This window comes from Ranitomeya variabilis, chromosome 2 (genome assembly GCF_051348905.1).
Source record: "Ranitomeya variabilis isolate aRanVar5 chromosome 2, aRanVar5.hap1, whole genome shotgun sequence".
Classification (NCBI taxonomy): domain Eukaryota; kingdom Metazoa; phylum Chordata; class Amphibia; order Anura; family Dendrobatidae; genus Ranitomeya; species Ranitomeya variabilis.
The window spans coordinates 237264770-237277942 of NC_135233.1; the positions used below are offsets into that span (position 1 = coordinate 237264770).

At 43.7% G+C, this 13173-nt stretch overlaps 1 protein-coding gene across 1 annotated transcript; it reads right to left on the reverse strand.

Moving 5' to 3' along the window:
* Positions 1-545: 545 nt before the first annotated feature.
* Positions 546-1328, reverse strand: LOC143803711 (olfactory receptor 10A7-like). Its single transcript, XM_077281488.1, has one exon. It carries the CDS (start codon positions 1326-1328, stop codon positions 546-548), a length of 783 nt encoding a protein of 260 aa, XP_077137603.1.
* Between the last annotated feature and the right edge of the window lie 11845 nt (positions 1329-13173).

Genomic DNA, 13173 nt, shown 5'->3' on the forward strand with positions numbered 1-13173 from the left:
GTGACAAGTGGGCATCTTGACGTCACCCTACTTGTCATGCACATGGCCGATATGCTGAGCATGCAGAACCTTCTGACTTTTTAGAATCTGAAATATACAGGGCATAGGGAGTTAAAGTTTGAGTATCTCTTCAGGCCTCACTATCGCATATAGTTTTAGACTAAACAGTCTATTATGGATGATTCCTGGGACAAAAGACATCTGATGGATCATTGAAGGAGATGGTTGGCTTTCTACTGATGTAAATTCTAATAGAGAACCATAACATCAGTGGCATCCTGCTTGTAGACCTTCCTGATGTAAATCTTATCACACGTCTGATCCATTTAGTCCTAAAATCCATCAATGTCTATAATGGATATATTTATAAGTTGTACTTAGATTTACATTATAAATAAACTTTTTTTAAAAATGAAAAGAAATTATCATTCTTAAAATAACCATAATAATGAGATCACCCAAGGATTACACTGCTGGCTGCATTTACACTGTGTATTCTGATATCACCATTCGTTTTATTGATGTTATTGTATTTTCCTCTAGATTTAGTGCAATATGGGAAGTACAGTTCTTTTACTAACTTTATACAGTGTTTGCCGTACGGCTTTCTTGATCTCTTGGTTCCTCATACTGTATACGATGGGATTAATGAAAGGTGTCAGCACCGTGTACAGCAAAGATTTCACTGTTTTCCCATAGAAAGTGTCTTGCTCAACTGGGAACATATATATTGTTATTTGAGTCCCGTAGAAGATGAAGATGATGGTGAGATGAGCGCTGCAGGTGGAGAACGCTTTCCACCGTCCGGCAATGGATGAAATCTTTAGGATGGAGATGACAATGCAGAAATAGGAGATGGTGATCACCACAAAGGGCATGAACATGAGGGTGATGGAAAATATCAAGTCTTCCATCTCAACTATTAAAGTATCCGAGGAGGCTATGACCAAGATGGGGGCAAAGTCACAGAAGTAATGTTCCATGATTTTGGAGCCACAAAACTTCAATTGGAATAAATATGCAATTTCAATGGGGAATAGGACAAAACAAATGGCCCATGGTGAGAAGGTGAGGTGCAGACAAAGCTTGTGGTTCATCAGAGCCGCATAGCGCAAAGGATGACAGATGGCCACATACCGGTCAAAGGCCATCACCATAAGGATCAGCGACTGAGTAAAAGTGGAGCCGCAGAACACATAATACTGGATGAAGCACCCTGTGATGGACATGTCCCCTCCTCCCATCACTATAAGGTACAACATGTAAGGCATGATGTTGGTGGTAAACAAGAGGTCTGCCACCGAGAGATTTCGGAGGAACAGGTACATGGGCACTTGCAGATGGTGACATGTGGATACCAATATGATAATGAAGACATTTCCAAACAGTATCACAATATAAATCAAGAGAAAGAGAACGAAGAGTGGGATCTGAAAGTTTTCTATGTTTTTAAATCCAATAATAAAGAATTCTGTGACTGTGGACTCGTTACCTTCACACATTCTTATACAAGAACTAATCAACCTGCAATACAATATAGAATACTAATGTATCAACAGTATATAAGATCAATCATGGGAAAACCAAGTCAGTCTAAAAGGCAAACATCAGTGGGACCGAACCTGTGACTAACCAGCTGTTAGAAGACTACAACCAACAGCATGTCCTGATAACCACAGGGCTTTTGTAAAATAAAGCCAATGACGCACCCATGAGAGACACGGTGGTGCAGTTGCCCACGGTAGTCAAGTGTTATGGTCTGTTATGGACGATCTGGCTGCAATCCGGAGGATAACATTTGCCTTTTTGTTTTGAGTTGCCAAAATAAAGACTTAAGTCGGTCTAACGTGGGTCACTGCCTCTTTACCGCACTGTGTGAACACCGCTGCATTACAATATATACCATATATACTCATGTATAAGTCGACCCGAGTATAAGCCAAGGCACCTAATTTTGCCACGGAAAACTTACTGACTCGAGTAGAAGTCGGGTATTGTCATGGTTCCCAATGGCAAGGGAACGTCAGAGAACTTAAACAACAGACTAGCTCTTGGGTGATGGAATCTCGAGCTGACCGTGAGCTAAACCTACCACACAACTAGCAGTGGCCGGGTGGCGTACCTACGTTTTATCCCTAGATGCCTAGCGCCAGCCGGAGGACTAACTAACCCTAATAGAGGAAAAGACAGACCTGGCTTACCTCTAGGGAAATTCCCCCAAAAAGGAGACAGAAGCCCCCCACATATATTGACGGTGAGTTCAGAGGAAAAGACATACGCAGTATGAAGGTAGGTTCAGCAAAGCGAGGTCCGCTTACTAGATAGCAAGAAGATACAATAGGGAACTTCACGGTCAGCTGAAAACCCTATTAAAATACCATCCCGAAATTACTTTAAGACTCATGTGTCAACTCATGACACCGGAGTGGCAATTTCGGCCCACAAGAGCTTCCAGCTACAGAAAAATAACATAACTGTGAACTGGAACAAAAATGCAAAACAAACTTAGGACTAAGAGTCCAACTTAGCTGATAGTAGTCTAGGAGCAGGAACATGCAACAGAAAGGCTCTGGTTACATTGATGGCCGGCACTAGAATAACTGAACAGCAAGGCTAAATAGGATACACCCATATCCTGATGGAAACAGGTGAACAGAGAAAGTGAAGCACACAAGTCCAGTACCACCAGTGACCACCGGGGGAGCCCAAAAACCAAATTCACAACAGGGTATGCATTGTCCAGTCATTCCTGTCCTGGTATGCATGGCTCCCCATCCCTGTACTTTTATGCATGGCTCCTGATCCCCGTCATTGTATGCATGGCTCCTCGTCCCCGTCCTTTTATGCATGGCTCCCAGTCCCCATCCTTGTATACATGGCTCCCCATCCCTGTCCTTGTATGCATGGCTCCCCATCCCTGTCCTTGTATGTATGGCTACCCATCCATGTCCTTGTATGTATGGCTCCCCGTCCCCTTCCGTGTATGCATGGCTCCCCGTCCCCATCCTGGTATGCATGGCTACCTGTCCCCATATGCATGGCTCCCCATCCCCGTCTTTGTATACATGGCTCCCCATCCCTGTCCTTGTATGCATGGCTCCCCATCCCTGTCCTTGTATGCATGGCTCCCCATCCCTGTCCTTGTATGCATGACTTCCCATCCCTGTCCTTGTATGCATGACTTCCCATCCCTGTCCTTGTATGTATGGTTCCTATTAAAAAAAACAAGCATCATATTTACCTTCCCTGTGCACCCTCGCTGCATCTCGTTCCAGTGCCAGCAGCTCTTCCGACCGAGTGATCACATCTCCCCGCTCATTAATGTAATGAATTTTCACTCCACGCCTATGGAAGTGGAGAGAAGTGAATATTCATTACCTTAATGAGCGGGCACCTGTGATAGTCCAGCCGCTGCTGGAAGCCGGCGGCTGCGGCTGTAACTGTGCACGTTATAAGAGAAAAGAATATTCATTGCCAGTGCAGCGAATATTCATTTCTCTTTAGCAGCGGGCACAGGCTATAGCCACCGCACTGGCTCCTGTCTCTGTGACCCGCAGCTCCGCCGCTCCCCCTCCCCCGCCGTCTTTCTGGGACAATGACTCGTTTATAAGTCGAGGAGGGCATTTTCAGAACAAAAAAATGTGCTGAAAATCTCGTCTTAAATACGAGTATATACGGTACATAGCACACACACACCAAGTTGGGTGAAATTATGTCCAATTTGCCTTTTTTCTCAGTTTTTTTTCTTTATTGTTCCAATACACACAAAGGATACAAACGTGTAATTTCAATAATTTTCTGGGAGAAATGCTTCCTTTTCTGGAACAATTTCAAGGGTGCCAATATTTTCAGCCATGACTGTAATTCAAGTACCAACTTTCTTACCTGTTTAGAATGTAGAATTTCTGTCAATTACAATTGTGCTTCCCTCTAGGAAAGAAAGTGATTAAAAGTCTAATAATAACAATGGCAATAATAATAATATTGATGGAGGTAAAACCTTGAGTATTATAATGCATTGATTTAATAAGAAGCATATGAGACACAATGAAAAGGTCCCATACTTAAAAAAAAAAAGAAAATTGTTAACACAATATTTGGCGAGTAAACAGTGTCTCGTAATATAGGCTTTGTGTTGTCCTTTATTCAGACTCAGAGATTGTCAAGAATGAACAGGAGCAGCGGGCGATTCTAGGTGTTTACAGAGGGGAACATGACACAGGTACCATACTCAGCATTATGTGGAAGAACATGAATGTAGAAATCAAGTTTACACAGAAATATCATTATCAGGCTGCATTATTTTAATGATTGTCTTTGATTTCATGTACTTTGTCCATATCATATACAGTAGTATTATTACTATCATTATTATCCACCTCCCTCTGCAGGGCCGGCGTTGGAGGTGATAAACTCCAGGATGCCAATACAGTTGAAAGCAATGATAGAGAATGGAAGCCGTCCACTCAGTACCCCATCATCTCCCTCAATGTCTGATGTCTCAGCCAGTAGGTGCAATGACATCACTTCATCGCACCACGCTGTCAAGGGCAATGGAGCTGCTGAGGAGAAGAGCTGCAGAGACCGGAGCAGTGGGCGAATGGGGAGAGGTGAGTATTTATTATTTTAAATCAGTGAGTATAATGTGGTGGTCATAATACTGTATGGAAGACTCTCATGTGTGCATTATACTCTATGGAGGACTATGGGCGGTGCATTATACTATATGGAGGACTATGAGGGTACATTATACTGTATGGAGGACTAATGGGAGTGCATTATACACTTTGGAGTACTATGGGGTGTGCATTATACTTTGGGGAGTGAATTATACTATATAGAGGGCTATGGGGTGTGCATTATACTACGGGAAGTGCCTTATACTATAGGGAGGACTATGGGGTACACTATACTATATGGAGGACTATGGGGAGTGCATTATACTATGGGGAGTGCATTATACTATATGGAGAACTATGGGGAGTGCAATATACTATGAAGAGTGCATTATACTATGGGGAGTACATTATACTATATAGAGGACTATGGGGAGTACATTAAACTATACAGAGGACTATGGAGAGTGCATTATACTATACGGAGGACTAAGAGGTGCATTATACTATATGGAAGACTGTGTGTGGATCATTATAATATTTTGAGGGCTATGTGGGGACAATTATACTATAAGAAAGACTGAGTATGGACCATTATAATAATTGGAGGGCTATGTGGGGACAATCATAATATTTGGAGGGTAATGTGGGAGCCATTATACTATATAGATAGTTAACTGGGAGCATTTATACTTTATGGAGGGGGCAATGTGGGGGCTATTATGCTGTATACGAGCAATTATACAGTGTGAGGGTATGTGTGTGTGGAGGGCTGTGTGGGGGCCATTAAATTGTTTGTAGGTCTGTGTGGAGGCCAATTATACTGTTTGAAGAGCTGTGTGGGGTTCATTATACTATGTCTCTGTATGTATGTAATTGGTCCATGTATGTGTCGGTAAGTATGTGCTCTGTGCATGCATGTGTATGCATATATGTGCTCCGTCCATGCATCAGTATGTATGTGTTCCTTCCATGCATGTGTCTGTATGCAAACTGCAGATATGCTGCTGACAACATGATACTGTATGGGGACAGATTGATTTCAGATTGATCTATTAGTGATTGCTCTGTCCCTATCATTCTTCCTCAGCCGGTGTAAAGAGGCTGGGAAACAAGCACCGAAGGATTATTGTATTGTCGATCAAACTTGTTTAACTACCTGCACTCAGCGCATGTAAATGCTACGTAAATGTTTCTGTGTGATGGTGCAATATGTTAGCATTTAGGGCCCCACTTTAAACTTTTGCCCAGGGCCCCACTTTGTCTAAAACCGTCTTGTCCCTCTGCAGGCATTCCTGACTAAAGCAAATTTAGCTACGGTATCTTGTTATGCCTTTATTTTTCAGGTTATAACTTGGTAGATTTTGTATTTATCTCATGAATTTGATATTGTTTTATTTTTCAGGAGAAACAGGGCTTCCTTGGGTGATGTAAATTACAGGTATTCATTTCTCTTTTATTTCAAATCTTACTAAAAGTCCAAAAAAGTGTGGAAAAATTACTGTTTTCTTCAATTTCATCTCTGACATTTTGCAAATGTTTTTTTTTTACTTTTATATGCGTCTAGATTTATTTCTGAATTTATTATTACAAGAGTCCATCTACGTTTGTTTATGATATTTTTTAAGTCTAGTATTTAATCTAAAATACAATAATGTGCCGTAATGTATTGATCACTGAAGAGGGAAATTCTGTTTTGGAAATTAGATGAGGCCTGACATTACTTTGTAGACCATAGCGCAAATGTAGAAGAATAAACCCTTCTAAAGACCATTATTACACACCCCAATGTATGCTCACATGAGTATAGCCTGTCCTTTGACAAATAGATTTTTCCTGAAATGAGACATAAAATATTTAGATATAAAAGGTTATACATTTTTCTTAATATTTTTTATTACTTTTATGTAGTTATTTTATTGCCCTAATCCTAGCTGTTTCCCTATTCCTAAGTGTAGCCTTAACCCTAGTTATTGTAAAAATACACAAAAATTATTAAAATGTGGCCGAGGCATGGAGATTTCAGAGAGACTTGCAGCACAATATTTTTCATCCATAAAAGGCATATTAGGGACCATTGTGGAATTATTATTATTATTATTATTATTATTATTATTATTATTATTGTTATGATTAATGATTCATGTCTATGCTCTATGCATCTAAAATGAATAAAAAATTGTCCTTTTTATTATTTGTTTTTTCATAACTAGGCAAGAACTAATATTAAATTTAAGAATTGTTACAGTAGCAGAAATAGTAATAACATTATTAATAATAATAATAATAATAATAATAATAATAATAACAGTAGTGCTTGTAGTAAAAGAAAAAGCCCAGAAATAGTTTTAAAAAAAAAACAGGATTGTGGTAATATTTTTTTTCTTGTGATAAAACCTATTTTTCTTATGAACTTACCTTCTTTTATTCCTAAAATTTGTCTGCGTTCATTAAATTACTGGTAATTTTCGCCATTTTTTGGTTGCAGTACAATGGACACAGTGTAACTATGATGTTCCTTCTCCTATGGAGGGTGTGTCACAGCACAGTGAGAGCTTTCTGCCCAAATTTCATCTGAAGGTTTGACCTTTTATACATCACTGCCCTCCCCACTGACATACTGCACCATGCCCCTTGTGTATAATTAGGAATCTGGAAAGTTAGAATTAGATTCCTTGATAGGGCGTTGATCCAGGGAACAAGTCTGATTGCCGTGTGTGGAGTCGGGAAGGAATTTTTTTCCCCAATGTGGAGTCCTCATCAGAACAGTAATAATGGACTAGAAATGTGAGTGAATGTAATATCAGTAGTTGGAAAACCCAAATTGTATTATTATATCACTAGATGGCAGCCCGATTCTAAAGAATCGGGAGTCTAGAATCCATATATACTATATTTATTCAAATGTAAGAATAATACAATTAATAAATAATAGTAAGAAAGAACAAAAAATGGCTGCACTCACCAGCTCTTGACAATTCTTGACAGTACGGCACATTTCTGATTGGTCGCTCGCGGCAGGCGGCAACCAATCAGAAAAGTGCCGCGCACCACGAAGGCATATATCTTTGTCCACCCTGAGCGGGTGTAGGACGCTGGTGACGTCACTTATCTCCGGACATTATCTCCGGACAAAGCCACGGAAGTTGGCACAAATTGCCGGAAGTAGTATTCTAGGCAATTATATATTAGATTTTAATGTTATCAGTGTTTACCTTTGAACGTTTATATTGTATTGTCCTGTCACCAGCCATGTGTACGATTATCGGCCGAAAGCCTCTCTGGAACCAATAATCACCCCATGTAAAGGTATCTTTATAAGTTAAAGATTCAGAATACTATGACTTTTATCATATCCTGAACAGTCAAGTTTTTTATGAACCGTTAAGGTTTTCTGGTTGAAGTAAAAAAAACTCTGAGTGTTTACAGTTTGAAACCATAAAATGTTGAAAAATTATGTCACTCTTGAGTATATCACTCAATGGTACTCATAAACGTGTCAAATTTGATCTATAATATACTTTAATATACGTTACTTTAATCTTTAATATACTTAAGAACAGGGCCCCAGACATCACACAGGGGGTCTGAAACACCGCACAGTGGTCCAAAATATCGCTGTGCTCTGCCTGGGGCCCCATATGCTGCCTGGGGCCCCTGTGCTCTACCTGGGACCACTGTGCTCTGCCTGGGGCCCCATATGCTGCCTGGGGCCCCTGTGCTCTGCCTGGGGCCCCTGTGCTCTGCCTGGGGCCCCATGTTCTGCCTGGGGCCACTGTGCTCTGCCTGGGGCCCCATAGGCTGCCTGGGGCCCCTGTGCTCTGCCTGGGACCACTGTGCTCTGCCTGGGGCCCCATATGCTGCCTGGGCCCCCTGTGCTCTGCCTGGGGCCACTGTGCTCTGCCTGGGGCCCCATATGCTGCCTGGGGCCCCTGTGCTCTGCCTGGGGCCCCATATGCTGCCTGGGGCCCCTGTGCTCTGCCTGGGGCCCCTGTGCTCTGCCTGGGGCCCCATGTTCTGCCTGGGGCCCCTGTGCTCTGCCTGGGGCCACTGTGCTCTGCCTGGGGCTCCATGTTCTGCCTGGGGCCACTGTGCTCTGCCTGGGGCCCCATAAGCTGCCTGGGGCCCCTGTGCTCTGCCTGGGACCACTGTGCTCTGCCTGGGGCCCCATATGCTGCCTGGGGCCCCTGTGCTCTGCCTGGGGCCACTGTGCTCTGCCTGGGGCCCCATATGCTGCCTGGGGCCACTGTGCTCTGCCTGGGGCCCCATATGCTGCCTGGGGCCCCTGTGCTCTGCCTGGGGCCCCATATGCTGCCTGGGGCCCCTGTGCTCTGCCTGGGGCCCCTGTGCTCTGCCTGGGGCCCCATGTTCTGCCTGGGGCCCCTGTGCTCTGCCTGGGGCCACTGTGCTCTGCCTGGGGCCCCATATGCTGCCTGGGGCCCCTGTGCTCTGCCTGGGGCCCCATATGCTGCCTGGGGCCCCTGTGCTCTGCCTGGGGCCCCTGTGCTCTGCCTGGGGCCCCTGTGCTCTGCCTGGGGCCCCATGTTCTGCCTGGGCCCCTGTGCTCTGCCTGGGGCCCCATATGCTGCCTGGGGCCCCTGTGCTCTGCCTGGGGCCCCATATGCTGCCTGGGGCCCCTGTGCTCTGCCTGGGGCCACTGTGCTCTGCCTGGGGCCCCATATGCTGCCTGGGGCCCCTGTGCTCTGCCTGGGGCCACTGTGCTCTGCCTGGGGCCCCATATGCTGCCTGGGGCCCCTGTGCTCTGCCTGGGTGTAGGACACTGGTGACGTCACTTATCTCCGGACATTAGCTCCGGACATTAGCTCCGGACATTAGCTCTGGACATTAGCTCCGGACATTATCTCCGGACATTAGCTCCGGACAAAGCCACGGAAGTTGGCACAAATTGCAGGAAGTAGTATTCTAGGCAATTATATATTAGATTTACTTACAAATTATGATCAACTGTTTTATTAGATTTGCTGAAAGAAGAAATAGACATCTTCTTCACATGTAATGGCTGCAAAGACTCATGAAACAGGGAAACCTTTTTGTAAGATCAGTAAGAATATGGAGCTCTCTACTGTAAGAGCAGGGAGACTGTGGAGCTCTCTACTGTAGATAGTATTAGGTCTAAAAGTGCTGCTCCTCTGGTTGGATTCTGCACCAATTGTGAAAGATAATTTTTCTTGGTTATTAGCAGAAACCTGTTGCCTTTATGGGTTTCACAGGTTTCTGTTTCCCAGTTAATATCCGGGTAGTTAAAGTCCCCCATAACCAGGACCTCATTATAAGTTGCAGCTTCATCTTTCTGCTTTAGAAGTAGACTTTCCATGATTTCTGTTATATTTGGGGGTTTGTAACAGACCCCAATGAGAATTTTGTTACCATTTTTCCCTCCATGAATTTCGACCCATATGGGCTCGACATCCCCATTCCCTTCGCTAATATCCTCCCTTAAAGTGGACTTTAGACAAGACTTTACATAGAGACAAACCCCTCCTCCTCTCCGATTTTTACGATCCTTTCTAAACAGACTGTAACCCTGTAAGTTAACTGCCCAGTCATAGCTTTCATCTAACCATGTCTCGGTTATTCCCACTATGTCAAAGTTACCTGTAGATATTTCTGTTTCTAGTTCTTCCATCTTGTTTGTCAGGCTTCTGGCGTTTGCGAGCATGCAGTTTAGAGGATTTTGTTTTGTTCCAATCTCCTCGCTGTGGATTGTTTTAGAAATGTTCTTACCTCCCTTCTGAGTATGTTTTCCTGGGTCTTCTTTGTCCGAGTCTAATGTTTTTCTTCCCTTCCCCTCTTCTTCTAGTTTAACGCCCTCCTGATGAGTGTAGCGAGTCTTCTGGCGAATGTGTGTTTGTGATGTGGTGCTGAAGCCGGCCGATAAAGGTGGCAACATCGTTGTTTGGCCGAAGCAAATGTATGAGAGGGAAGCTTTTAAACAACTCAATAATACCATTTGTTATAGGAAGTTAACTTATAATCCCCTCTCTGCATTTGTTTCCAAATTAGAATCCATCATTAAAAGGGCCTTAGACAACGAGGTTGTCACCAAAGACCTGGCTTCGGCACTTATGGTAAAGGAACCCACTATTCCTACTCTATACCTTCTACCTAAAATACACAAAGATACATTGGTGCCACCCGGTCGACCGATCGAGTCTGGGAGGGGGAATTTCCTTGAGCGTGTCAACGGATGGATCGATTATTATCTGCAGCCACTTGTGTCTTCTCTGCCTTCGTTCCTCAAGGATACTGGTGATTTATTGCGCAAGGTCGATGGACTGTGTTTAGAGAGTGATACTCTTCTAGCTTCTGTAGATGTTGAATCCCTCTATACTAACATCAGACATCAGGATGGCATTAAAGCTGCCCGTTTTTTTCTGGATACTTCCACTCTTGCCTTACCTTTGAGGGATCTCATCCTGGAGCTACTTGAGTTCACTCTTACACACAATTTTTTTGTGTTTAAGGGTTCCTTTTACCTACAGACCCAGGGGACAGCCATGGGTGCGGCCTTTGCGCCCTCCTATGCCAATCTGTTCCTGGGTCTGTGGGAGAGGGACCTATTCCTGTCCGACAAACAGGGGTCGATTGAGTGTGTCCGTTTATGGGCACGTTATATCGACGATATCTTCTTTGTTTGGCAGGGCACCTCCATTGACCTTGTGCAATTCATCTCCATTTTAAACAACAACGACCTGAATATACGCCTCACCCCGGTGTGGGATAAGAGGAAGATTGACTTCCTGGATGTCACGATTTGTAAGGATGCAGGGGGTATGATTCAAACAGATATTTTCCGTAAGCCTACTGCTACTAATACCCTCCTGCATGCCTCATCGTGCCACCCTTCCCATATGATTAAGGCTATTCCTGTCGGTCAATTTTTGCGCTTGAGACGCATCCGCTCCAGCGAACAGGATTTTGAGGTTCGTGCTAAGGAGCTAAGGTTACGCTTTTTATCAAGGGGGTATAGTGGACGTAGCTTGAAAAAAGCCTATCATCGAGCGAAACACTCTGATCGCGATAGCCTTCTCTATAGGAATGGTATGACAAGGCCTAAAATTAACAATCAGATAAGGTTTGTCACATCATATCATCCCCAACATGTGGGTATGCGTGCAGCGATGAAGAAAGCATGGCCAATTCTACAGGCTGATCCAATTATTAAAAAGTTCCTTCCGGCCAATCCGTTACTTACATTCGGGAGGGCTAGAAATCTCAGGGATCAGCTTATGCATAGCCATTATGTTGGCCAGTCCGTGCCCACATTCCCCAGCGGCACCGCTGTGCGGACTGGATGTACCCCTTGTGGCAAATGTGTTGCATGCCCGAATATTGAGCATTGCTCCTCCTTCTCTAACTCGGATGGCACCAAGAATTTTATCATAAAAAAATATATATCATGTACCTCTAGGTACGTGATATATTATGCCACCTGTCCTTGTGGTCTTATATATGTTGGGTTGACCACAAGGCAACCCAAGGTTAGAGTTAGGGAGCACGTTCTTGGTATACGGGCAGCAGCGGAATGTAAGGATGTTACTACACTTAAAACATTGCCCAGACATTTTAGGGACTTCCACTCCTGCGATGCAGCGCTGTTGAGGGTAAGGGGCATAGATCTCCTTAATATTGACATCGGGGGGGTGCACTTTCCAAACGCCTTGCTCAATTGGAGACAAGGTGGATATGGACCTTACGCACCATTCACCCGGATGGGTTGAATGAGAATATTTCATTCACCCCATTCCTGTGATCCACATTTTGTTGCGTGTCACGTGGGTTGCGTGATTCTCGGCCTGGTTTTTATTATGTACTTTTATGTTGTCTGTGTGTGTTCACTTTATTTGCATTATTTTTATACAGCACTTTGACATCTTGAATATTGAAGTTTCTATGTATCCTGGATGATTCTTCTAGCAAGTGCTTCAGCGTGTCAACATCTACAGTCGGCTATTGATTTATATATATTCATATAGGTTGTTTTTTATTGTCTCTTAGTGTTATTTATATGTATTTGTCAAATGGGTATATTTAAGTTGGGTTTAACCATATTGGGTACAATATACATAATATGGGATGTTACTATATGTTTTTTTGTGAGATATCTGCATTTAACAGTGCTAGTATAGATTACCATATAGGTACGGTTCCTGTGATGCTGCAACACAGTATTGTGCCTTCTCTAATCAATCACTATATTCTAACATTAATGATTGTTGAAATGAAAATTATACATTGGTGATTGTGGGACATTGCCATCACTTCTTACACCCTTATCTATGGCATTTATGGTGTTGTTGCTGTTTGTTGTAATGTATTCTTACTGCTGCCCTTTTCCAATATGGCGTGGATGTTGCTTCCAGCCGTGTGCGCATGTGCCCGTGTGCTGGGTGGTGTGAGCGCTCCTTCTTGCCGTCCGACATGGGATCACGTGGGGCCCTGCGTGTTTCCGGTGCCGGCGGCCATCTTGGATGTCGCTCACGCTGCTCGGCATTCAGGTGTAGCGTCCTTATGGGCTACACACTTCCGCCTATGG

Excerpts from the sequence above, each read along its gene's own strand:
- LOC143803711 (XM_077281488.1), bottom strand. The coding sequence starts at position 1,328 with ATGTACCTGTTCCTCCGAAATCTCTCGGTGGCAGACCTCTTGTTTACC.